Source organism: Xyrauchen texanus, chromosome 35 (assembly GCF_025860055.1).
Source record: "Xyrauchen texanus isolate HMW12.3.18 chromosome 35, RBS_HiC_50CHRs, whole genome shotgun sequence".
Classification (NCBI taxonomy): domain Eukaryota; kingdom Metazoa; phylum Chordata; class Actinopteri; order Cypriniformes; family Catostomidae; genus Xyrauchen; species Xyrauchen texanus.
This window is the reverse complement of record NC_068310.1, coordinates 3,029,970-3,057,597: the sequence shown is the minus strand read 5'-3', so window position 1 is coordinate 3,057,597 and position 27,628 is coordinate 3,029,970. Positions and strand designations below refer to the sequence as shown.

Genomic DNA, 27,628 nt, shown 5'->3' with positions numbered 1-27,628 from the left:
AAGCTTTAAAGACTATATATATTTGTAAGATTTTTAGAGTGTTCTTTTTACTAAACATGTACTTTTTGTCTTTATTTTGTTTTTATATATTATTACCTTCCTCTGCACTTCTCCTTTTCTTTTTATTTGTTTTTGTCTTATAATATCTTTCTGTATAACGTTTACAATTTCTAACAACACAAAAAAATATTATGTTTATTTGTATTAAATAAAACAAATATAATGTTTGCGGTGATCAATGTGGAAGTGGCGCTCATGCTTTATTTCTCCATACTCTCTCATTTGTGTTTGCCTTGCATATGCTTAAAACTCCTTAGTCCTGATAAATGGTGCTTAAATATTTGAAATTTATGTTTTTCCAAATTAATTTTTAAAAAAAGGGGCCTGGGTAGTTCAGCAAGTATTGAATCTCGAGTTTGAATCCAGGGTGTGCTGAGTGACTCCAGCCAGGTCTCCTAATCAACCAAATTGGCACAGTTGCTAGGGAGGGTAGAGTCATATAGGGTAACCTCCTCGTGGTCGCTATAATGTGGTTCTTTCTCTGATGCTATAATGGTGAGTTGTGCATGGAATTGGGCATTCCAAATTGGGGGGAAAAAAGGGAGAATTTTGTAATTTTTTTAAGCACATAAATATATGTTTGAGTTATTATTATATGCTATATTTTTTAATTTTTAATTAACATTAATTGAGAAGCGTTAATTGTACCTATATTTATAAAGTACCAAATATGAAATAAAAGAAATTATATGATATGATTCACCAGTAGCAGAGTATTTAATGTGGTGTTTGGCGACATCTGGTGGTCAACCGTGTTCATTGACAGAGTCGTAACTCCTCCCTCCATCACCACCATCACCGTTTCGATTTCATTACTGCACTTTCTTTCCGTAAACAGTGATCGTGGCGGACAAGCTCATGACTTGCGTTTTATTAACAGGATCTGGATTCATCTTACAGTTAAGTGAATTTCATTGTGCTGTTTTACGTGAATCTAGCCGGTTTATTTGAACGCATAATCTATGGCGAAATTCGACTGATCATGATGCTTTCACGTGAGTCAGCAGACATCGCAAGTGCTCAATAAAACGCTCTAGTAACATGACATTAATAACATTTTAGCAATGCTGGGCATCGTAATAATGGAGAATGAAAACTAATGACGGCTGCAGCCAATAACGCAGATAAACAGATACTTATGCCATCAAATGCGTATTTTCTCGCATATCCTACATACAACACTTTGGTCGTTGTAAAATGATTATTGTATGGGGGTTTTCTTTTATGGGGTTTAATTCATGGGTTTGCATTGCATCCGAATAGATTTTATGTTTCCATAATAAAAAGAAAACTGCGTTTTGAAAGATTGTTGATAGTCTGGTTCCTCTGCATTACAGTTGTGTACGCATTTATTTCGAGGACAGAGCTTAAGAAAACGTGTTTTGAAAATGCCCCTCTTCTTTATAGTAATAGTATACCATAGTACCTACTTGGATATGTCGTGATACTTTATAATAACAATATTTCCATACCTTGATATTTGGGTCATTGACAAATAAGGTTGTTCAGGGTCAAATGATTAACTGTGTGACAAATGATTTTCACTGTTAAACAAACAAACAAACAAACATTTATAAAATTTTTAACAATAAATAAATAAAAATCATGACATTAATTATATCATGTGGTGTACCCATCAAGTAAAATATATTAAAACACTTTCCTTGCACCCTTTATACTGTACAGGTGACTGTGTTATCATTAATCATATGGAAAAATCTCTAATATATATTATTACAAATATCATGAATTTGTAAGATAAGAATATCTAGATGTTTTCTAAGGGTTGCTCCAGATGACCCCCAAAAAAAAAAAACACACACAAAGTCAGCACACTGATCAGAGACTTTTAATAATATTCTCAAAAAATTGAATTTCTGCCTGTGTCTTCACAGTCATTAGTGTGGCAGAGAGAGCATGTGGGAGTCACATGCATGCAGAAGATGAGCGGTAAACAGACGATTGGAGCACAGCCCACCTCTGAGCACTCTGCACTATGAACAGCACCACACAGCCCCCTCACATTATCAATGGAGATGCGGCCGTTAGCTATGTGCTCGTCCCGTTCTTCCTCATTACTGTGATCGGGATTATTGCTGCAGTGGTAGGTGCCAGATAAAGACATGTTGCCATGATTTCACTGGGTAGCATGCATGATGTAGCTTCTTTATTTGTAAAGCTGTTTCACTGTGTGCCAGTGTGACGGGAGGAATGTGAAGTCGCATGATGGTGTAATTTGATTGAGGAGTATGTGCAAAACAAAAGGGCTTTATTATGCAGTGGATATGCCATACTGCATTGGCAAAAGTTTGTTGGCTGCATATTCCCTTGACAAAAAAATAAATAAACAGCAGCAGAGTTAGCGTGTTAATGAGCATTTACAGGCATTCATTTATAATTTGGTTTATTATGAAAATATAGTAAAATGAGAAAATATCTTCTGTGTTTCAGGTGATGTACATAAGAAGAAAGCGAAGGTAAACACATATTCTACACCCCTTTTCAAAGACAACTCTTGCTTCACATGGGTAGCTGACATGAACATTTTAGGTTAAAATGTATACTGAATTGTATATTTTATATACTTATGTATATTTTATATACTTTTAGGGAATAGACCAAAAAGTATGTGGTGTGACATGTGGTGGTATATACTCCATCGAAATCTATTTTAAACAGCATTTACTCTTTTTTAGTATTATAATTCATGCCGTTTTTATGACCTCATTTAGTCTTGAGACTATATGTGATATTTGTACTAGAGGTAGACCGATATATCGGTTTCACCTATTAATCGGTGCCGATAGTTGCTTTTTGGAACAATTATTATCGGCATAAATCCATGGCAATTGTTGCAGATAGTTTTTTCATCATTCTATCATTTCAAAATAAGAGTCTCCGGTGTGTTTTTCGGTCTTGTTTGTACTTAAAAGTTCCACGTTATGCACCAAATCTGAATTTTTTTTCTGGTTATTTGGGAGATTTTGGTTGCACAACAAACTGCATCTGGGATTTTTTATATAGGACTCTTTGTCTGTGCTGTCATAGTAAGGAAAGAACAAGAAATGTTTTTGACATTCTATCAATCAATTTAAAAAATAATCATCCTTAATCGTTTATTGCCCTTTCCCACCACCTATGTTATCGGTATTGGCAAAATCCACTATCAATCAACCTCTGATTTTTTTATTTTATAAATTCATTTGTCTCACTGCAGGACCATTTAAAATGAATAAAAGGCACCAGAGATATACACTTTCCCTCATACATTCATATAAATTTGAACTTGAAATCCATGGACACGTTATGCATATACAGTAGCAGAACTACTCATATAGTAGAAGGGAAAGTGGATGACTGGTCACCATTTTGAGTTTTTCTCCATTTAATCCCTATTTTACAATCCACTTAAATGGTCCTGAAGTGACAAATTAATTTGTAAAAGTACAAATGACTCTCAATTAATATGAAGTCATAGAAACGGCATGTATAAGAATTGTCCACATGTCTGGACTTTAGATTATTATATGAACAGTACCGTGTACTGCCTCGAAACAATCAAAGTAGTTGTTTGTCCATAAAAAATACAATTAAAGCTGCTCTTGTGTGTTTAGGATTGATAGACTGCGGCATCAGTTGCTGCCGGTCTACACATATGACCCAACTGAAGAGCTGAATGAGGCGGAGCAGGAAATTATTTGGAAAGAGGAAGACACGAAGGTACTCAATCCAATTTCTTCATTCTATTGCATCAAATGAAAAACGAAAGTCTAAAAACTAGACCTGTTTTAGGTACTAAGAGCAGTACCCACCAGTCCCCTCCCTTACCAACGGAGGTCAGATTATATTGCACTCAAGCACTGCTAGCAACCTTGTCCGTGTGCTCCATACACTCATCATCCAGCTTGTCTAGTGCCTCTAGTGGTGGTAGGCCTAAGTAAAAAAAAATATTAAAATGCAAATTAAACCAAACCATTTTCTAAATGAATTTAACCCTCACCTCTCCATTCTTAAATACAATATCATGGAATAAATACATAAGAACAAGAGATAAATTAGAGTTAAAAACACCAATAAATACAACAAATAGGATGGATAAAAAATTTACACAATAATGCAAAATGCCGTAATACAATAAATAAGTCCTTTGAACACATTAAAGTCCACTGCCAAATCCAAAGAAAGAATATTTGATAACAAATAATTCAACAGGTTTGAATTATTTTCAAAGCTTACTAAAAATGACCATGCTTTTACTACATTAACTATAGCTTAATAATGGTATTTGTTGTAAAATGTTTGTAAGAACAAAATTAACATGTTTACTGTCATGGTTACTATATGAAATTTACTGTATTACTGTTGTAAAACAATGGTTAATTGTATCAAAACTATGATATCTGCCAAGAAAACCATGGTGACAGTAGTCATTGTTACTTCAGTCATAGAAGGAACACTATAGAAGGTATCTGTGTTTAGTAATCTTGCTATTATATGAGAAGGGATGCCATACATGGAAATCCCATATCTTCATCAACGGAGTAGTTCAACATAACTTTGGCAATGAACACCCCAAATGTGGTGTGTTTCATGTGTGTCTGCATTAGCACCAAGTGCCTGCATAAAAACGGAAAGGAGTGTGGCAGGAACAGTTTCAGACTCACTCTGTGCTCACCGCATACTATTTATCCCCGGGTGATGTCGATGTAAATAATCAATCATATATCAATGAATACAACACTTCGTGCATGTCGATTCAGTTCTTGAGTCAGTTCTTTTAAATCTACAGTGTGAAACATTCAGTGCGACCAGTGTAGTCCGATTCCTGTACAAAAGACTCTTATGAGTTGGTTGTTTTTAATCTACAGCGTGAAACATTTGTACGACCAGTGTAGTCTGATTCCCGAAATAATGACTCTTATGAGTCGGTTCTTTTGAATTTACAGTATGAAACATTCAGTGTGACCACTGTAGTCCGATTCCCAAACCATTGACTCTTATGAGTTGTTTCTTTTGAATCAACAATGTGAAACATTTAGTGCGACCAGCATAGTCCGATTCTTAAACAAATGACTCTTATGATTCGGTTGTTTTGAATCTACAGCGTGATACATTCAGTGTGACCAGTGTACTCTGATTCACAAAATAACGACTCTTATGAGTCGGTTCTTTTGAATCTACAGCATGAAACATTCAGTGCGAACAGTGTAGTCCGATTTCCAAACAATTGACTCTTATGAGCCAACTAATTTGTTAAATGTGCCTTTTTAAATTTGAAATGATCTCATCATCTAGCAACAGGCTGCTGATGGCAGTAAATCCAGTTGAATTGCATTTCTTATTTATAAATAATTGTTCTTCAGAAGTACTAAATGAATCATTGAATGGAACCTTTAAGGAACTGGAATCTTTACATTTCATGTGATTCTCAACCCTGAACAACAGCCTACCAATATCAACTACTTTATTAGTTAATATCAGTATCAGTCTGTTCTTTTCTTTTTTTTGTTTTTACAAAAAGCTTACATTGTCAAGATGTTGTCAACTTTATAAAATAACAAAACTCTTTCTCATGAAACACAATAAAAACCTTTACTTATAGCTTTCAGTAGGCCAGTTAAGGGCTAAACAAAATAATGACAGGACACTTGGGCCTAAAATCTATGATATCAACCTATGAAATGCTCCAAGCAAAAAGGTGCTCTGGTAGCTCCTTGGCAGCATTAAATTCTTTTGACAATATGATGTTGTTTGGAAAGACATGTGGCTTTTAAACAAAAAGCATTATTTATAATTTTGGTGGTGGGGATCTCACTAAATGTTTATATGTTGCACACACTGGGCTGAGAACTTACAACCTTTGCTTGACCAGTCAAAACAGTGCACTACCTTCACCCATCACTAATCAGTCAGTCTGCTTCAGCAGCTGTCTGTCACTATGTTGGTGAATTGGACCTCGGCCCTTTCTGGCTATCAGTACGAACAGGCTATGCATCTTTATGTCAGCGCTGAAGCTCCAGGTTTCTGTCTGAACAGGTTGCTTTTGGAGTTGGTTGCTTATACACCAGCATTATTAGACATACAGTACCAGCCAAAAGTTGATTTACTCTAACTGACTGATCTATTGTCTGCATGTTTTTAAAGGGGTCATGACATGAGAAACCAAATTTGCCTTGATCTTTTGGTATATAAGAGGTCTTTGTATCATTAAAACGTCCTGCAAGTTTAATATTTTAAGACGTCCTCCCCATTCTAAACGAATCATTTATTTAATCAAGCTGAAAATACAGCTCGTTCTGGATTCATGGTTAGAAGTGACGTGTCGGTTAGAAGTGACGTAACAGCGTTTGCATATGACCGCCTCCAGCACAAGATAACTCACGCTTTAAGCGCAAGACAACTCACGCTCATTTCAGTATCGCCGTCGCCTCACAAGTGTTCAGTCGATGGACAGCGAGCTCTGACAGAGACTACTTGTGCACAGGAAAATTACGATGCCACACAGATGTGCTGTTCCTGGCTGTGGTCAAACAAAACCTCTGAATAAGCTGCCGAAAGATCCAGACGTCAGGGAAAAATGGATGCAGTTTATTTTTTGCGGACGTCCCAGTCACGGCAGTGTTAACTTAAGCGTTTGTTCTGTACATTTTAAGGATGACTGTTTTGAGAACAAATCTCAATATGATGCTGGCTTTGCCAGAAAACTGTTGCTCAAAGATAAGTCCGTGCCGACTATTCTGGGAACAACGACGACGCAAACTGTTAAGTAATCTATTTTAAACTTTAAACTACTTTTTAAAGCGCAATTTCATTCATTATGAATAATCACAGTGTTTTTACTTAGTTTACTTGCATATTGTTCTGGCTGGAGGCGTCAATAATTGATACATAGGCACTGACGTTAGCCAATCATAACAGTGGGCGTTAACACTGAAGTCTTAAATGGAAAACGCCCCCAAAACAGACTGTTTGAATCAGAGGATGAGAAACAGGGTGGGAAAAGGTCATAAATCACTAGATTTTAAAAGTTTTTCTTAAAAAAAAATATATTAATACTATAATTGCACCTAAGGGAACATAATAATACAATAAAAAAAACCATGTCATGACCCCTTTAATATTTTAAATAAAACATTGTATGCAATTCTGTGCAAGAATTATGATGGTAGCTACTGTATGCTCTACAACGGTTTACATGAATATGAACATAGATCAGACTATTTCTTTTTTCTCATTCTAGGTGGTAAAGGGTTGGATGAGGACATATCAACAGCGGCGACCCTTACTATCAAAGGATCCTGATGCATAAAAATGAAGGTTTGCTGCATCAAAGACATTTCCCTTTTACACATTTCTTTAACTTTACATTTTTGTGATTGTGCACACTGGGAATTTTGTCAATAACCAATCTTTAACTACAATTTAGTTTTGAGAAAGCTATATTGAAACTGTAGCTTCACAAGCTACAAGCTACTCATAACTTAAAGGAGTTAAACTACAGTAAAGCTATTTAAAACCAACGTTACACGGCAAGCGACTAACAAAAAGTAGCTAACTACATTGAAGCTATTTTAAGACAAACAAAAAACTTTAGATATATACAGTAGAAACCTGAGGATATTATTTTATTCTGCAGTCAGCTCTGTTTGCAGAATTCAATAATATCATCATAGTTATATATTTAATTAGGGTGAAGAAAATGAACCATGTTTTGACTGCTGTACCCAACGTTTAAACTGTCTCATGGCAGTGGCCTGTATTGCAGATTCAGAAGATGGAGAATTTTGAGCAATAAACTACTGATTTACCTTTTGAAGCAATGAGCCTAGAAGAGAATTTCTGCACCTCCATGACATGAGAAGTCTACAGGGTGCCGGAGACTCCTCATGTGGGTTACCTTCAGGCGTTGGGATGGTGCTTGTTTACCTCAGGTCTCTTCCTGCAAATATGGTCCAATATAGAGCCACATTTTCACCTCTTGAAGAGCAGCAAATTTGTTGTCTGAACAATGCTCGGTTACTAAGGCTCAAGAAGGACTTTTACTGTTATGATTCTTTATTTATTCAAATGTTATGTATTCTGCTGATGTTCTGTGCTATTAAATCCCTGTCTAGGCCATTCAGTTTAATGAGTATGCACAAATGTGATGTGTTCTGGGTGTGTGAACCAAAACCATGCTGGGTTACAGTGGCTGGCTGATCCTTTAAACCAGCTGTTCTCAATTGGTTTTGCTTCAGGACCTAGATATTATAGTACCGATATTGTTTAGAATGAAAATGTAAACAAATATGTCCCTTAAATCAAACCATTTTGATGGTTTCATACTCAGTGCAATACACATTGCAGTCAGCATAACTCATATTTAATATAGTCTTGGTTGTGTTTTCTTTAAAGCTGTCTTTAAAGGGCATGTTATGTTTGGCATCTGGAAATTTCTCTTGGTTCTACCAAATGACAGATGGTTTTGAGACGAAATACCGTACAGTTTAATTGGACACACTTTTCTAAAAGTCAACAAAACAGATGGGAAGCTTTTTATCCATCCTTTTAAATATTGATAAGCCTATTTATATTCATATTCTGACCCTACTTGTCCACTGGTGTGAAAGTAATCCACTCAATATCACCCGATACGAGAAGTCTGTTACTGGGCGTGCATCGGTAAAATGTACATTAATGTGGTTATCTTCAGTCAGTACTTCTCATGCACTTTAAAAGTTCAGTTTCAGTCAGAAGTCTTTATTTTCATTTATTTATTTTAAATTTTCTCCCCTTTTTCTCCCAATTTGAATGCCCAATTCCAAATGCACTCTTAAGTCCTCGTGGTGGCGTAGTGACTCGCCTCAATCAGGGTGGTGGAGGACGAATCTCAGCTGACTCCACGTCTGAGACCTTCAACCTGCGCATCTTATCACGTGGCTTGTTGAGCACATTTCCACCGCAGCATCCACGCACAAGTCACTATGTGCCCCACCGAGAGCGAACCACATTATAGAGATCATGTGGAGGTTACCCTGTGTGACTCTACCCTCCCTAGCAACCAGGACAATTTGGTGGCTTAGGAGACCCGGAGTCACTCAGACCTCCCTGGGATTCAAACTAGCGAACTTCAGGGGTGGTAGCCAGTGTCTTTACCATTTAGTTGGACTGTAATGTGCCAGTCTGATTTTCGTGAAGTCGGACTAACAGTAGTGTACCGAGTTAGAGGGATAACAAAAAAGTGTCACTTTTCAACTACGTCACTTTTACAGCTGACATCTTTCCTTCAAATATTCGATGACACATTGCATGATGTAAATTTGGACAGACAGATGAGGACTGATGCAAAACCCCGCTGTAGCAACATTTTAACTGTGCATGTAAACGTACTGAGTGTAGTGTATTGCTGCGTTCTGTTATCAAAAATCGAAATTTCCAACTTTTACTTACATCTTCAAATTTCCTCTTGTATATATGCAATGGAATGGCAATTGAAGCCAAAATGCCAATTTGGATATTTTTGCGGAAATCATCAAATCATCATTCCCGCAGATGCAGGTGCATGACATCACTCAACAATGTTGGCACCAAGGAAGGTGTACAACAGAGGATGGATTTTGCCGATACTGATAACTACATTGGTGGGAAAGGGTGATAACCGATTAATCGGCCGGTAGTTTTTATAGAATGTCAAAAACATTTCTTATACTTCCCTTTCTATAACGGGCACAGGCAAAGAGTCCTAAATAAATAAAATCCCAGATGCAGTTTATTGTGCAACCTAAATCCCCAAAATAACCAGATTTGGTGCACAACATGAAACTATTAATTATAAACAAGCCCGAAACACACAGGAGACTCTTATTTTGAAATGATACAATGATGAAAAAACTATCTGCAACAATTGCCATGGATTTTTGCCGATAACAGTAGTTCTAAAAAGCAACTATCGGCACCGATTAATTGGTAAAACCCATATATCGGTCTACATCTAGTGTACAAAGTAATGATAATCACTTTTAAGCACATAAAAACATAAATTAGTGAAAGTTCCTACATTACATGATATTAAAATTAGTTTAGCAAGTGCGGAGACAGGTGTGCTGAATACAGTAAATTGTCATCTCTTTTGATAATCGTACACATGTAGAACAAATGCTAACATTGCAAAGCATAGTTTAACCTTCACTATGGTTGCTAGGATACGTTTCCGTTGATAGTCTAACCTGCTACTCTAGTGGGAGCTTTAGAGTTTTGTTTCCCTATAGGCTACATCATCTTCTGAACAATGGGAAATGGAATTCTTTTACATTCAGAGATTGGAGATATAACAATTTATGTTACAATGATCGTGTTTCCATCCAAGGCGAAACACTGTAATATCAGATTACAAATTCATCACTTCTGGGGAAGATGGAGAAGATGCCGCCCAATTTAGCAGGGTGGGGGGTGGAGGGATCCTTGCCGCCAACGCTTGCCATCCCCGGCAAGTTGCCACCCCGGCGGCTGCCCATGTCGCCCATGCCAAAATTCGCCACTGTCTGTCGCTTCTATTACCTTAACCCTGGACACACTCATGCTCTAGGTATGTCAGGAGAATGACTGTATGTGATTGAGATTTTTACCACGATGGGATGGTACAAAATTTAGCTTTATTTATTTGCCGTTTTTTATTGAATTAGAAAATATGCAATGTGTTTAGTGGCTTGTTTTACAGTCATTAGATTGGACTTGCTGTTAAAAATGTGTTACTGAGTGAAGATAGTGGTTGGATTGGTTGGATAATTCAAACATACATTATACATTTAGAAATCTCAAGCCTGTCGAGTGCAAAAAATTACCATTAGTGATCAAAAGCTGGTGGTAAGAGGTCGAACCAAATACCAATGCTCGCTACTTGGCCAAAGGTATATGGGCGACCTCTTCTCATGTTTGGCTATTCTAGCTACACACATTTCTAACAGGTACATACTTGTAAGTTACAGCCATGTAAAATGTAGAATGGGAGTACAAGATTGTAACACCCAACATCAATGTTTCAATGGGAGCAAGTTTAAGCGTTTAAGAGAAGAGTTTAAGCTTTTATTGCAGCAAGAAACTTTGAAATTAAATGTTCAACAAGCACACACTGGTCATGTTCGGGTGTCTACATACTTTTGAGCACTATTGATTTATTGCCCCTGAATGAAAACCAACTGTTGAAAGTACTGTTACTGATTAAACTTCTGCACAAAGTACTGTGAATGTGTATTATAATGTTCCAGGTACAATACAAGTTAAGTTCAATGTTGCATAATGTTGATTGCCACAAGAATTAATTTCAACTCACACTTGTTTATTTCTACAGTAAGGCACTTACAAAGTAAGTGAATGGGGCCAGTCCATAAAAGTTCAAATAGACCCTGTTTCAAAAGTATAGCTACAAAACATTTTACGGATTATGTGGGATAGAATATACTGGTGTTACAACATTTACCAGATTACATGGTTTACCTGTGTTGTGTTGTCAGGACAATGAAGTTGTAATATTAAATGACAGATTGATCACTCTGAATTCGGCAACAGGAGGTTGAAAGTTCTGCTGCTAAAATCGGTATGTGCTTACTGAAATACAAAGCACTACCCCCAGTGGCTGAAGTGGGAACTGTTTATTTTTATGTATGAGCATGTGTGAGCTCCAGTTTCCAGGTGAAATGTCCACAGAGTGGCCGCAAAAGTTATTTGTTTTTAGTTATTGTTTTTATTTTTATTTTTTTCAGCTTACTCCAAACCCCAATCCTTAACCTGACTGTTAGTGGAGTAAAAATTGTACCTTAGACAATTGGAACCTCCGAATCCTGCTCGTCATTGAATATGTGAATGTGTTTACTTCCTGATTTTCTTAAGACCAGAACCCATATCTCTGAGGGTACTCATGCAACATGCTATCAGTAACACCACAGGAGAAGGTAAATACATTTGAATGAATGCAGAAAGGTGTGATGGGAGATGGTGCTTGTCAGTATCTTGGAAACTTGGCGCTTGTGTCAGGGTACTGGAATATTCTGCAGCAACATGTCAACTTCCTGTGTGAATATGTTGATTTTACACAGATAAGGTTTGTAAGAATATAATGTTTACATTTTGTGGCTATACTTTTGTGCAAAGAAATTACACTTTTGTTTATTTGACTGTCCCAATAACTTCCATAGTAAGTGCCTTACCGTAACGTGATATACTTTTTTTATCCCATTTTCTCCCCAATTTTGAATGCCCAATTCCCACTACTTAGTAGGTTCTCGTGGTGGCGCGTTTACTCGTCAATCTGCGCATCTTATAACATGGCTCATTGTGCATGACACCGTGGAGACTCACAGCATGTGGAGGCTCATGCTATTCTCCGCAATCCATGCACAAGTTACAAGGAGGTTACCCCATGTGATTCTACCCTCCCTAGCAACCGGGCCAATTTGGTTGCTTAGGAGACCTGCTTGCTCTCAGCACGCCCTGGATTCAAACTCGCGACTCCAGGGGTGGTAGTCAGCGTCTTTACTTGTTGAGCTACCCAGGCCCCCAATTTACTTACTTTTTATTTATTTTCACACGAGTCTAAATGTTTTTGTGGTATTTAACATTATTCCACAAATCCTTCTTCCAGAAATAAATTGATGCTGGTTTCCCAGATTACATTTTCCAATGTCTTTTTTAAAACAATGCCAGAGTAACAGTTCCAGGAACCATTTAACTTGGAAGCAGATTATAAGGAAGTGCTGTCTTTTGCTGACCTTTTTTATCATGTAGGCTAATTGGTGTTCTGTTGAAATAAGCTGACATCAACTAGTTTGAAATGCGTTTTGTTGTTTATTTAATGTTCATAGATTTGTAGTTCTAGTATCATTTATAGTTATCATATTTGAATGATGCATAAAAAAGGTGAGTTGGACAGTGGCAAAATAAAAAGATGAGTGTTAATATTATGAAGTTTGTTGGCTGACCTTAAGGAAAGTCAAAGTCAAGCTGAATTTGAGAATTGGATGCAGGCAGGTGGAAACGGACTCCTGGTTTTGTAGTGCTCTACCAGGTTTATTGCATTTACACAGATGCATCCAGCAACCTGCAGGTGTAGCTCCTATCAGATATCTGAATGCAGAAATGTTTTCATGACAGATGTGAGATCCTCTAGTTCATCTGTCGCATTAATGACTTCCAAAATCATTTATTTTAACAAGCTGATTCGTGTATTATTTGTTTGTTGTTGAATCTGTTATTAAAGTTGTTGCTTTATGTCATCTGCTTTAATTCTTTAGTCTAAAGGGGCAGTGCAACTCCAAGTCATTCATTTTCAGTAGGAATTGGCGATTTAAGGAGACTTGAGTGATGGTGACCATTTGCAATGTGACTGTGGAGATGAGAGTGCAGACAGTGATCTGTTGCCTGACAGAAACTTAATAACGACCAACAGAACAGACTCGGCAAACTCTAGCTCATCACTGTAATGGGAATTATAGACCTTATTCACAAGTGCCATATTTTCTATAAAACATTAAAAAAAAGGCTGTTTGGTATAGACTACCTTAGATCACGGTCTCTTTTATTACATGCGTATGTGCTGGATATGAATTAGAGACAGGGATAGAGTAACAGAATACGTGTAACGGGATTACGTATTTAAAATAAAAAATATAACTATTCCACTACCATTACAATTTAAATGATTGGTAATTAGAATAGTTACATTCAAAAAGTATTTTGATTACTGAAAAGATTACTTTGCATTTTATTGTCATTTGTTTCAGTTGATATTTATTCCTTTCAGATGGAAAACATTTATACATATAAACAATGCAATTCAAAGTGCATTTGAACAGTGGTGAAACTTTGATGCATTACATTCATACGAGCAGACAGAGAAGTTTGAAGATTGGAGCAGAAGAAATAGAAATAAACCCAATGTAAATTGTCAGCTTTACACAAAGCTAAAATGCTATTTCTAGCCAACTTACATGCATGTTACCAGACACAATCATATTTATCAAGAAAATTCACGTTCCAACAATTTCTTTTTTTCTAGCAAGACATTTAAAATAAGAGCAAAAATCTTTTTATTGATAATATTTGTATTGTTTTCCTGCAAAAATATTTGAAATTCCTTAAAACAACATCAATTTGATATATCTTGTTTTAGAAACACTGCATAAGATATTTAGATCTATCAGAGAACGCATTTTTAACATGTGTATTCTGTTTTACTGTACTGGCAGAGATTTTATAATCAAAACAAGTGAAAAAAAAAATGAAAGTGTTACGTAATCTAAAGTACATAGAACATTACTGACCTGGAGTAATCAAACAAAATACGTTACAAATTACATTTTAAAGCATGTATTCTCTAATGGAATACATTTCAAAAGTAACCCTAATTATAGATATCTATAATAGAATTTTCACTTGTTAAAATGCTAATTTAAATGCTGGATTAACACCATAACAACAAACATCATTAAATTATTCTAAGCTTCAGCTATTTTCTCAATGAATTATCTTATGCAAAGTCCCCTGTAGATTCTCTGCACCCTTGTGGTGTCTGATTTACATAGATGTTTTTATCCTCTATAAAACAAACCAATCAGTTAAACAGCTAATATCTTTCAACCATAAATACAACTAAGCATTTTTTTTTTTTTTACATTAAATATCTAGCCTGAGTCAGTCCACAAAACCCTTGCAGTAACTTCATGGACCAGTCCACAGATGAAATATCACAGGGAACAGCTGTTAAAATTATTTATTTTTTAAAAAAAAAACATACACCAAAATATGTAAGAATCCTTAAATTTATTACCATTTTGAATATAAATTCCTGCATTCCACAATAGAAAATACAGAGTGTATACATTGAAAAGACTGATCCCAAACCAGTTCTGTGCATGGGCACATTAAAACAAGACATCAGTATTGAGGGGGCATGTCAAGAACCATTGCATCAAACAGCCAATGTACCGTTATCTACTGAATGGGGCTCAGAGCGAAGCAACTATCAGGATGAAGTTTATTACAAAGAAAAAAAAAGAAAAAGAGCCCTAATCTTTAGGTGCAACAAAATAATTTTGTCCATGATAGATCAACTCAAGAAATCAATTCAGTGCACCAAATGAGTAATTTATACAAAACAAAAACTAAGAACAAAACACACACAACCTATATATCTCTACCACAGTCTGTTTACATGTTTTGCATCGCTCGGACTCAATGCAGTAATTCCTGTGGCATGTCCAGATGGTTATTTATATATATATATATATATATATATATATATGAAAAACAAACGTTTCTGTTCATTGATGTGCACAGCGCTGTAAGCAAAACCAGTAATGCAAAAAAAAAAAAAAAAATTGAAAACCACACTTGAAAGACAGCTATAAATGAATCAGACACTGCACTTGGAAAGAACCAAACATTCTTGCCAAAGGCTGCACCAAGACCAGTTGAACATCGTCAGGTAAGAGAAGAGTTAATCCGTCATAGGCTGTTGTACAGTGAGGTATGAACGTGACAGTCAAGTCCAGAGTAGAACTGACCTGGTTGCAGTTTTCCGGGTTTAATTAACCATGTTTGTAGCAGCATTTAGTTCTGAGAGGAGACCTAGTCACGCGACCGATCAGCATTCCCTGACATGGAATTTAACACGTCAAACAAAAAAAAAAAAACATTAAGCAAAAGCTAAATTATCGAAGATGTCTGAGTGGACAGTAAGATAGGATTATCGCGGCTGGGAGATTTTAAAAGGAAGATGAGAGCATATGGAATGATCCATCATCTTCTATTTAAAATTGTATTGGTTTGTTATCTCAAATTAAGGACTGATGTACAAATTAAAAGCATTGCTGGTGTCTAAAATTATTTGTGGTGCATTTATTGATTTACAATTAGTATGGCATACATATGTTAAGTATCTTTCTAAATTAAAATGGACAAGTCACCAAATTCAACAATTCCAAACACGGCCGGACAAGCAAACGGTTACTTAGCATTTCCATTGGGTGAAATCTGACCGTCACAAGAATAGAATTTCCCTCCCTATAAATTTATGGGGAATAACTGAAATTTTCATGGTGGCGGGTCAGCGGAGGTTGATAAAGGTTCATGGCGAAACATTAAATGATAAGTTGATTACAACGAGTTAAGTCCTCTAGAGATTATGCCCGCTCAAAAGTTGCTCAATTTTATTTCTAGCTCGAGTCACAGAGTAGCTAAGAAGTATAAATGGAGACAGTGTCGCACACACACACACCCCATATGAAAAACGAGTAGGTCAATTCACCTTTGTCCAGTATACAATGACATTAATTTCACACAGCCTACCATACTTGGATTTAGAGGCTTGGAAAAAGAACGAACTTGAATTCTTACGACGCCTTAAGCTGTTCTGTACTTAAAAGAAAGTTCAGTATTTTGCAGTTGTTTTATGTCAGGTTGCCATCAGAGCATATCTTTGTCCAGTATAAATGACATACGCTTTCAACCAGTTACCCATTGAGTGCGAGACCTATACATAAATGCATACACGTGTGCGTGCATCCATGTATAAACATACAGTATTTGAGTCTTTTTCCAGTGGTGTTACACAGAGAAGGCACAGGAAGTGTGCTGGCCTCCCTGACACTAGGGGCACTAGAGTACAGGTGAATTGGAGGGGGGGGGGACTAGTGTAAGTGTGGGGGGGTTTCAGTCCAGCTCTGGTCAACAGGAAGAAATAACATTGGATTGTGAGGTAGCACAAGTTGCTAGTTACTGTTCATCTTCCTCCTCCTCCTCCTCCTCCTCCTCCTCTTCAGAGGACTTAGATGGCTGCTCCTTCTCCTGGAGACAGAAAAACACAATTGAATGAGAAAAAACATGTATATCTGCATTACAACATGCAAAAACAATGCAATACAGGATGCACCGAAGATAATGATTTGTTTTTCCTGATCTTAAGGTTTAGAGATGAAGTTGAGATCATGAGAAAAACTAATTGGCAATTAGGTCTGCAACTAACGATTAATTTGATAATGGATTAACGATTATTCCACTATTCGTCGATTATTGCAATGATTAATCATTAGCTCTAAACCGATTATTCAGTTTGTGCCCTGACTTAAGGTTGTACTGAACATGCTTACAACGAGGAAAAATAATCTAAAATGACATTCACTGAACTAAAGGGAGAAAGTTTAACTCCGTATATAAATTTAAATAAGTGTGTCTTGTTTTCCATTTAAAAATGTCTGAAAACCCTTGACAAGATACATTTAATTGAGAAGCACCATATGATATTTAGAGACTTGCTTTAAGAGAATGTATCTTAAATATACAGTAAGTGTCTTTTGTATTAAAAGTGTATTTTTTAATTTTAAAGACAATGGCATGTACTTCTATTCAAGATCTATTCTGTAAAAGTCTAAATATCTTACAGGTGAAACTCGAAAAATTAGAATATCGTGCAAAAGTTCATTAATTTCAGTAATTCAACTTAAAAGGTGAAACTAATATATAGACTCATTACAAGCAAAGTAAGATATTTCAAGCCTTTATTTGATATAATTTTTATGATTATGGCTTACAGCTTATGAAAACCCCAAATTCAGAATCTCAGAAAATTAGAATATTGTGAAAAGGTTCAGTATTGTAGGCTCAAAGTGTCACACTCTAATCAGCTAAACACCTGCAAAGGGTTCCTGAGCCTTTAAATGGTCTCTCAGTCTGGTTCAGTTGAATTCACAATCATGGGGAAGACTGCTGACCTGACAGTTGTGCAGAAAACCATCATTGACACCCTCCACAAGGAGGGAAAGCCTCAAAAGGTAATTGCAAAAGAAGTTGGATGTTCTCAAAGTGCTGGATCAAAGCACATTAATAGAAAGTTAAGTGGAAGGGAAAAGTGTGGAAGAAAAAGGTGCACAAGCAGCAGGGATGACCGTAGCCTGGAGAGGATTGTCAGGAAAAGGCCATTCAAATGTGTGGGGAGCTTCACAAGGAGTGGACTGAGGCTGGAGTTACTGCATCAAGAGCCACCACACACAGACGGGTCCTGGACATGAGCTTCAAATGTCAAACGCCTTACCTGGGCTAAAGAAAAAAGAACTGGTCTGTTGCTCAGTGGTCCAAAGTCCTCTTTTCTGATGAGAGCAAATTTTGCATCTCATTTGGAAACCAAGGTCCCAGAGTCTGGAGGAAGAATGGAGAGGCACACAATCCAAGTCCAGTGTGAAGTTTCCACAGTCTGTGTTGGTTTGGGGAGCCATGTCATCGGCTGGTGTTGGTCCACTGTGCTTTATTAAGTCCAGAGTCAACGCAGCCATCTACCGGGACATTTTAGAGCACTTCATGCTTCCTTCAGCAGACAAGCTTTATGGAGATGCTGACTTCATTTTCCAGCAGGACTTGGCACCTGCCCACACTGCCAAAAGTACCAAAACCTGGTTCGATGACCATGGTATTACTGTGCTTGATTGGCCAGCAAACTTGCCTGACCTGAACCCCATAGAGAATCTATGGGGCATTGCCAAGAGAAAGATGAGAGACATGAGACCAAACAATGCAGAAGAGCTGAAGGCCGCTATTGAAGTATCTTGGTCTCCCATAACACCTCAGCAGTGCCACAGGCTGATAGCATCCATGCTACGCCGCATTGAGGCAGTAATTAATGCAAAAGGGGCCCAAACCAAGTACTGAGTACATATGCATGATTATACTTTTCAGAGGGCCGACATTTCTGTATTTAAAATCCTTTTTTTTTTATTGATTTCATGTAATATTCTAATTTTCTGAGATTCTGAATTTGGGGTTTTCATAAGCTGTAAGCCATAATCATCAAAATTATATCAAATAAAGGCTTGAAATATCTTACTTTGCTTGTAATGAGTCTATGTAATATATTAGTTTCACCTTTTAAGTTGAATTACTGAAATTAATGAACTTTTGCACGATATTCTAATTTTTCGAGTTTCACCTGTATTGCTTCTCAGGTGAATCCATCTTTTTTTTTTTTTTTAAAGGATTTAGATATTTTAAAATATTTGTATTTTTTATATTATATTCAACATTCTGAGAGAACATTTTCTTCAGCAGTATAGCTGCTAATTTTTTTAACGTTGTTTTAAGAATTTTACATATTTATATTGGAAACAAGCAAAAACAAATCAAACATTTTGTTGCTATGTATAATGGGGTGAAGACTACCCTCTTTCACCTTTGTTCACATCAATCCATCTTTAACAAAAAAAAACTAACTCTTATTAATAAAGCTGCATATTGCCAATTTTCTTCATGATAAGAAATGCACAGTGACATATTAGTCAATAAGTCACGAGCCAATAAATTATAATCTAGCTGCAGCAAGTGTACGCGCTCGAGGGGCGTCCCAGTGACACCCCCCCTCAGATCGGAACATTCGCACAACTCATAGAAGAGGTCCTGACCACACAGAAAAATGCCAGTTATGAAGTTATTTACATGATCTGCTTCCGTATTATTTTAACTTTAATAAAGTGATAATGCATTAAATATAACTGCAAGGGCGTGATCAATCTTGGTCCGGACCAAAACAGAAAATTATAAATTTACTCCTGGTTCACTTGGAGTTCACTCTGGCATTTTTAACACCGAACCAATAGATATGAAACAAAAGGCATCAGGAAACAGTCACAACCTGATTTGACAGCTTTTAATGACATGTTTTGCTGACGACGGAACTTGCCGAACATCAAAAACGATGCTGGCTGCTGGGCGAAATGCGCTAGTTTAATTTATATATGGTGGTATTTTTAACAGCTGAGAACAAACAAAAAGAGCTATTTAAATGTGTAAAGGAGTCAAAACAGCACCAGGTATTCCTCCGTTGCACACACAAACGAAGATATGCTGCAAGGACGGCGGCTACGACGTACCGAACTATAATGGGCAAAATAGCTCCCTATGATGAGAAGAACTAGGTATGCTTGAGGTCAGTATTAGGCAAATTACTTCCAGTTTTTGGTCCGGTTCAATTGATACATGAATGCAATATGGACCAGAGTTCGATTGGAAGCGGACTGAGACCCACCATTCAAGCGGTCTCTGACCACTTGTTTGGTGCGCACCAAGATGCGGATGGCACTGATCACACTTGTTCAAATGAACCGCACTAACAGAGCAATCGCACCAGAGCTATAGTTTTAATCAAACCAAACATGCCAAGTGTGAACACAGCCCAAGATGAAACATCAGGGTTTTATTAATTTGCATTGGAGTTTGTGCATATACACATTAATTTTTAGGCCCCTCTGATAAAGAATTTCAAGATTTAAATGTGTACAAAAATAAAATACATGTAAATAGAGAAAGTTATTTTATCTAGCCAGCCATTTCTATGTATAATATGAAACCATTTGTCTGTGATGCAATTTAGCTATTCGCAGTCAGAGAGAGAGAGAGAGAGAGAGAGAGAGAGAGAGAGAGAGAGAGAGATCTCGTGCACAGCGAGCACAACACGAGCCCAGCTTAATGAGTGACAGAACTAAACATTCAAACATAGCCTGGTTTAGATCTGTGATATTAGTCTGATTTTATTTTATATTTCACCTTCCAAAGATTATAAAAAGAATATTTATACATAAGCCGCATTCTGTCTAGCACAACTTCCTTCCCTTCACAGCGGTGCACTGACATTTCTCCCTAAAACTCAAACTTAACGTCAGAATCAGCACGATCGGTGATTGTTGTAAAATGCTACTGTTGCTAAATTGCGGGACACGTTTAATAATAAAGAGCGCAAGAGATACCGTTCCCAAGGCGGCGCGCTCCGAAACACACCGCAAAGAGACAAGCAAAGTATAGGCTACTTTGGGTTTCATGTGCGCGTCTAAACGATCAACTATACACAAAAATATGTCAAAACGACCGGCTTGGAGATTCACTTACACAGTTTATGTCTTAAATGGACGTAGTTATGGAAATAGTTGGGAGAAAATATGCTGCATCAGGAGTCTATTAGATCTGAACTCAGTCTTAAAGGGGAAGCAGTCTATTAAACATGTGACGATTGAGCCATTACTGCGAATCAAACAACAAAAGGCAAAGAGAAAATCACTTACAGCTCTTGAATGAATAACTTCTGCATTAATAAGCATTAATCTATGATAAACTATGCAGTGTTATTTTACAATTGATTACTTTATTAGATTTCTTTTTAGACCACACCTGAACAGTAATGTTAGTAGACATTCCTGAAATTAAATCACTGTGCCTATATAACGTTTATATTTGTGTAATATATATATATATATATATATAACAAAAAGAACCATTAAGAATACAGTTGAAGTACCGGATCAATAAGCAGTATCGGTAAGAGTAGTAATACCATTAAAACCTTAACGATACCCATCCCTAGTTATGCCTGTGCTTCTCTTGGATGCTCTGAATATTGGATTACGTGTCTGGATTGCCCCTTAATTAAAGCTGCATTTGGATCTCAACCTTCGTGTCTCGGAGCAGTTCGTAACACCTGCTTTGTTTATTTAATATATTTGTTATACATTATTTATACAATGTTTTTACATTATACATTTTTAATTTTAAGTGTACAAGTGCAGATTGGTCAAGTGTTCAATAAATGTATTTGTTGAGAAATTTTGTGTATCTTAATTATTTGTGTTACATTTTATCTTTCAAATAAAAGGTTCAAACAAGAGGTTAAAATCAAGCACATATCGGCCAAATATCGGCCAAAATAAATCGGCCATCGGCCGACCCAGATTTCAAAAGATCAGCATCGGCCTGAAAAAAACAATATCGGTCGACCTCTACTCTGAGTGACTACAAGTCACTCAATGCAGTAAAACGTAGTTGATTGCTGCCAACTAAAAACTGTGGAAATGCCCATAAGACATTGAAGGATTTTCTACATTTTACATGACACATATGCTTTAATTTGATTAAATATGGTGGATATAAAAAGGTTAAGATGTTTGGATGGCTTTCAAAACGTGGTCATGATAAGTGAGATGTTTGTGACTCAACTCCCTGAATTCCTGTGGACTATGTTTGAATGAGGTAAACCAGTGCCAGTATTGTGCCTCATGTGACAGGAATGCAGGGCTGCTGACTACACAGTGAGCTGTCGAGGAAATGGGCGGCACTCAGATCTGCCTGACTACATGCCAAACCAATCACATATCAAAATAAAGGTTTCAAGACATTAAATTTGTCCTCATAAACGAAACCTACAAGAGAAACTGAGGATGTTTTTCTTGAACTGCTTCAAGAAATCCCTCATAAGCAGCCACACAATTACTTTGTAATGAGGACACACTCAATACAAAATTTTGCATTTTTCTAGAATAATAAAATGTGTTGCTTATCGAAATGGACGTTTAGTCACTTTTAGGCACAGATGTATCGACCAATTATTGACCAAATTAAAAATCATTGTCACACCAGTTATAAGCATGAAAACGCAAATAGGAAAAATGGATGGGTTTATAATAATTACATAAATGTATTGCATTATTTAAAACATTTTAAACTTTATTTTCTGTGATTAATATAAACACCTAAATAAATGAAATCCAAAAAGTAAAGCATCTTACATGCACCTTATTTCTTATATTAACTCTTTCCCCGCCAAATACGGAATTTTCCGGGTATCCGTGTTTTAGGTGGTATACGGTAAGGAAGACCCGCACGCATGTTTTGAAAGAGTACGCAACTCTTTGATCAAAGAAACAGACTGCGATCGTCTCAAACGTGAAGTGGAACACCATACTAATACTAAAGCACTTGTTTGATAAAAATGCCTTTTTCTCAGCTTTTTGTCCGAAATGTTGTTTTTGACAAAACCTACCTCTGTTCAAGTGGCAATAAAAAAAGAATGAAGATAAAATAAAATCGTGTTTTTTTTTTGCCTAAAAGCAGAGGCTCAGATCTTTATTTTGATATATAGCATCTTCATATATTCATGGAAGAAAATATTCTGCGGGCTATTAAATTTTAGCGAAAATCGTCAAAAACCCTGGCGGTGGCTGGCAACTTTTTTTAAAAACGCTGGCGGGGAAAGAGTTAAGAATAGCAAAAACAGCAGAGCAAAAATGTTTTAGAAGTGCAAAATAAACTTATTTTTCCACCTCAACTGTCATGTTATCACATTTTGTAGCTTTTATAAATCATCTTTTTCTTGCATTTTATTCTAAAACAAATAATGTATTTTTTTTTTTTTTTAATAAAATAGCTTCGGTACCGCTTTGCTTTTTATACAAGTTTGCTTAAAATATACAAACAAAATGCTAATCCGATCAAATTAGAGAAAGTGCCAAAATATTGGCATCAGCCAATAGATTTTGGTTAAAATTAGCATTGGTCCATCAAAAGTGTGTAAATGCATGTAAAAAAAATTGCGCATACACACACACACACACGTTTTAAATTTATTTTTAAATAAAACATTTAAAATGTAAATATTTATTTCAATTTCCAAATTAGTATGTCCCCCAAAAGGGAGGTTTTGACACTTAAATTTGTCATATAGTGAAGTAAACCCACACATTTAAGTGCACTGGGTACAAATAAAATACTCACCACTTTCTTGGGTCTTCCACGGCGTTTAGTCCCTGCAGGTGCTGAAGCTGCTGCTGCTTTCTGAGAGAACAGGAGAATAAACATTTAAGAGTGCTGAACAAACAGATGAGCACAAGAGGGCGCTGCTGAGCTCATGTTGGCAGGTGGCCCGAGGGCAGCGAGTTCTTTGGCTATTATATTGGAAACGGACATGAGCAGCACGCAGTGAACTTCAGTTCGCTGGCCACCTGGTCCGGAGCTGAAAGACAGCTGGTACAACCGGGCGAGAGACACAAACACATGCACACACAATAGCAATATGCAGTGTGCATGTGGAGGGGAAGGGTTGGTGGGTCAGCTGTTGTCATGACAATAGATGGAGGGGAAGGAAGAGAGGAAGTGGGGGGTGGGGTTATCTCAAAGACTGCTATGCTACTCGTGCACCTGCAATGCACAGTGCTTGATACGCCACAGGAAACTAACATGCAGTCAGGGGAGTCAACCGAAATGGAGCAGTCGGTTTTATCTGTGGGCTTCTAGGAAAACAAAACTGCTCTGATTATAGTTCAATTTTAAAGAGATTTTCTTTAAGCAAAAAGAAATAACCAAATAAGAAAATTGGAGAGAAAAACATCAATATGGCAACATATGCATTTAAATACAAACAATTTTACATTTTTAAAAGCAATGTGTTGTCTAAACTGTTGCAGAATTTTTTTGTTTTTATTAGGGGGTTTTCCAAGTAGAGGGCTGCAAACCAATTTAGACAAATGTAAGACGGTCACTTTGTTGTCTTTAGATTATGTGGTTGCTGTATGATCATAACACAGCAAACCTGAGAAACAGGTCTACTCACTTTGCCCTTGCTTGCAGCACTGCTAGGCTTGTTTTTGCTGCCCTTTGGTCTTCCTCTAGGTCTCTTCGGTGTTGGAGATCCACTTGGTTCCTGCTGCAAGAATAGATTGCATGTAAAGTGAGATTAAAACACTGAAATAATTATGAATTTGAAAAGACTTCTGAACTGTTCAAATAACCCCTGATATTAAAGAATAAATAATCATCACCAAAGGACATTCACAGGTGAAATGGAGAATGTTGTGCAAAAACTATTCTCAAAATATCACTTTACAAGTTAAGAGGGAAGCCCAAGCATTGTGTAAAGATTATTTCCTGTAGAATATGATAAAGCGAAACAGGCATAAATGTTAACAATAGCATTTAAGAGTTTATACATTTCCAGTCTTCATGTTCAACTTCAGGCCAACCATGCTAAAGTGTGAGAGGAGCATATTAGCAGATGCACAACATAAAATAACTTTGATGAAAAAAGCCACCAAATTATTTATTTTTTTACATCTGGGACACATTTTGTATTCTGAACCACATTTCAGCTGAACTGTTTGTAGTGTGCTTGTACATTTTTACCTGCATCTACCAACTCTTACCTATTATAAAAGGTTGTACTGAAAAATCTCAATTGCAAAAATAGTGCAATTAAACTGTTTGAGCATGTGATGTGAACACTGCCCAAAGAGATAAAGTCAGTGTAAACTACTCTCAACTGCAAATTTGTTTTAATACAGCTTTAATGTACTAGGGATACTATTTATTTTGAAGCTCAACAAGACAAGCCTGGTAAACAGAGACTAATTTGGAGATCGGTCAGTGTTAACTAGGAGTAATATATCTAGCTGTCTGATGGTGGCCATGGATTACTACTCTCAGGCTCTGATTACACTTGTGAGTAATAGAAACCTTAAACCCAATGCCCTCATGAGCCCCTATGAATGACTGCTAGATGAGCCAATCAGGCATTGGCATCTCCCAGCAGCCAATCAGGGAGCAGCTGGAACAGAGTAAGTGGGTTACTCATGGTTTACAGAGATCATATTACCAGCCTTGGTCAACCTGCCACAGTGCCACTCCAAATGACCATTGCACAAGTGAACCTCGCTCTGAGATGTGTGTGCAATTCAGTGTTCGAGAAATCGAGGACATATTCTGCCACATACCCAGACAAAGCAGTTCAATCCATACAAGATTTCACATTTTAGGCTCACAACTTTTAACCATTTAATTTACATTTCTTACAGTCTCTGTCTTGAGACTTTGTATTTTAAATAACTTATTCACGTGAGACCATACTCACAGGGAGCAATTTATGGCAAATAAAATATGTAATATCATGAATAATAAAAAAGGCCAAAATTATCTGATAATTCCAGGTTGTCTGTGACCATGGTAGTCACCAGGTTTAGGTTTCCTCAGTCCATGTGCAAAAAGAAACCCACATACGTGCATTGTTTTAACAAACACAACTGTAAACGTCAGTATTTTCATTGCACTGATAAGTAAAAGCATCCAGTTACAAGCCAAACTGCCATCAGAAAGCATTGCAGTACCTGTGGGTTTTTTCGTGGTCTTCCACGACCTCTCTTCTCTGCTCCATCTTTCTCTTTAGGAGCCACTGTGTCCTTGCCCGAATCACTCATGTTTTTACTGGGAAACCTGTATGGGGAAAAAAAAAAAAAGTGTCTGTCGATTACGACTCAAACGACCGTGATAACTACGTAATTTCGCAAAACTACTGTAATAATACATAATGCGAGGTTAGTACATATCGATCGCAAATTAAAATTGACATTAAGGGTAAAGAAAGAGCGCGCGGGAAGACCGGCTTCTCGTTTGTTTACAACACGCGCTAGGCCCGAACTCGCGCGCGCGCACAGACCTTATCGTGCATTAATTACAAATAGCATGTTTCAGTTAAAGTAATCGAATTATAATACCTTCAACGACAGCCAGGAAATCACTCGGAAGTTATCTGCGCTGCGGCGAATTTTTAAAACAGAAAGCGAAAAGGCGAACGGCGGTTTCTACGGAAACCCTGCAGCTCCAGCACGAACCGGAACACGAGCACGCAGCGCGAGATTCGCGCCCTTTTAAATCCCCGTTGTGTTGTTTACGCGTGAAGACCTTTAATCGACCAAAATACTGCCAAAACACATTTTAAACGCACACTTCAGAAGTCCCTGAAACATTGTTTCAACACAGAACCCAATGTTGTTTATGCGACGAAGAGCTTTTTTATTTATAAGAGGTTTGAGTCACTTCAATATTATAGAACTAAAAGTTCCTGTTATATGTAAGTATTTCGTCTTTGTGCTTAAATTATCTTCAATTTACAAAAATAAGTGAGCCTGAATAACTGCATTTTTTTTTGTAATAAAAAAAACAACTTGATAAACTACTTTGAAAACTGTATAAAACAGAAAATATGGATAATTTATAAAACCGTTGTTGCTGTTTTTGTGCAAATGAAAGTTTCTTTGTGAGGTTCATTGTCTCATCGCGTAAACAAGACACTACAATTGAAACAGGCGCTACACGAGCCCGCCAATTTGTAAAACGTGACCTAATCTCGATTTTAAAACCCAAAATATCAGTATTTATTTTATTTTGTAAATTTGGCAGAGGAGACAAACTATACAAAACTTAAAAGCGAAAGATACGATTTTAAACTCACCCTTTAAAAAAAAGAAGCGTTCCAGTGCGTGTGAAACACGACGCGATGTGAATGCTGCGAAAGAAAGAAAAACAACAATCGCCTTCGGGAGTTTCAGGGGCATTTCACGGGATCTTCCACACGGGAAATACACCGACGGGAGGCGGAGACTGTGTTCGTTTGAATATTCAAGAACACGTTAACTTATTTGGTGGATTTTCCTGTCAATCGTGATGACGCAACATAGCGTTTCGTTCTTTGCCCCCCCCCATCTATTTTTGTTTCCCTTTTTTTTTTGCTTTTTAACCAAAATACACTATTTTATGAAAAAAATTACATTTAACGTTTTTTTTTTTGTTAACTAAATATTGTATTGAAAGCAAAATTAACTCGCCATTGAAAACGTTATTACTCTTCTAAATGTTTTAAGGTACCTTTCTTGTATCCCCCATAACCATAAGCTATTCTATACCAAAATAGCCTTGTTTAAAAATGTGTAAAATATGTATTAAACTATTTCTAACACAGCTT

At 36.8% G+C, this 27,628-nt stretch overlaps 2 protein-coding genes across 4 annotated transcripts; one reads left to right on the top strand and one right to left on the bottom strand.

Annotated features, from left to right (window-relative positions):
- Positions 1-854: 854 nt before the first annotated feature.
- On the top strand, positions 855-13,292 carry LOC127629221 (small integral membrane protein 29-like). 2 transcript variants are annotated; one of them, XM_052106350.1, is made up of 6 exons: positions 855-959; positions 1,956-2,164; positions 2,512-2,537; positions 3,675-3,780; positions 7,301-7,377; positions 7,826-13,292. In XM_052106350.1, the coding sequence occupies exons 2-5, from the start codon at positions 2,057-2,059 to the stop codon at positions 7,367-7,369; spliced, it is 309 nt and encodes a 102-aa protein (XP_051962310.1). In that variant the 5' UTR covers positions 855-959; positions 1,956-2,056; the 3' UTR covers positions 7,370-7,377; positions 7,826-13,292. The 2 variants fall into 2 exon arrangements, with proteins under 2 accessions (XP_051962310.1, XP_051962311.1); XM_052106351.1 differs by having other exon boundaries at positions 7,811-13,292.
- Positions 13,293-16,734: 3,442 nt separating this feature from the next.
- LOC127628680 (high mobility group protein HMG-I/HMG-Y-like) lies at positions 16,735-27,256 on the bottom strand. Of its 2 annotated transcripts, none has more exons than XM_052105469.1 (5): positions 27,119-27,256; positions 25,995-26,100; positions 24,449-24,541; positions 23,614-23,673; positions 16,735-16,878 (listed from the first exon to the last, which is right to left on the bottom strand). In XM_052105469.1, exons 2-5 carry the CDS (start codon positions 26,082-26,084, stop codon positions 16,807-16,809), a joined length of 315 nt encoding a protein of 104 aa, XP_051961429.1. In that variant the 5' UTR covers positions 26,085-26,100; positions 27,119-27,256; the 3' UTR covers positions 16,735-16,806. The 2 variants fall into 2 exon arrangements, with proteins under 2 accessions (XP_051961429.1, XP_051961428.1); XM_052105468.1 differs by lacking the exon at positions 27,119-27,256 and adding an exon at positions 26,382-26,546.
- Positions 27,257-27,628: the final 372 nt, after the last annotated feature.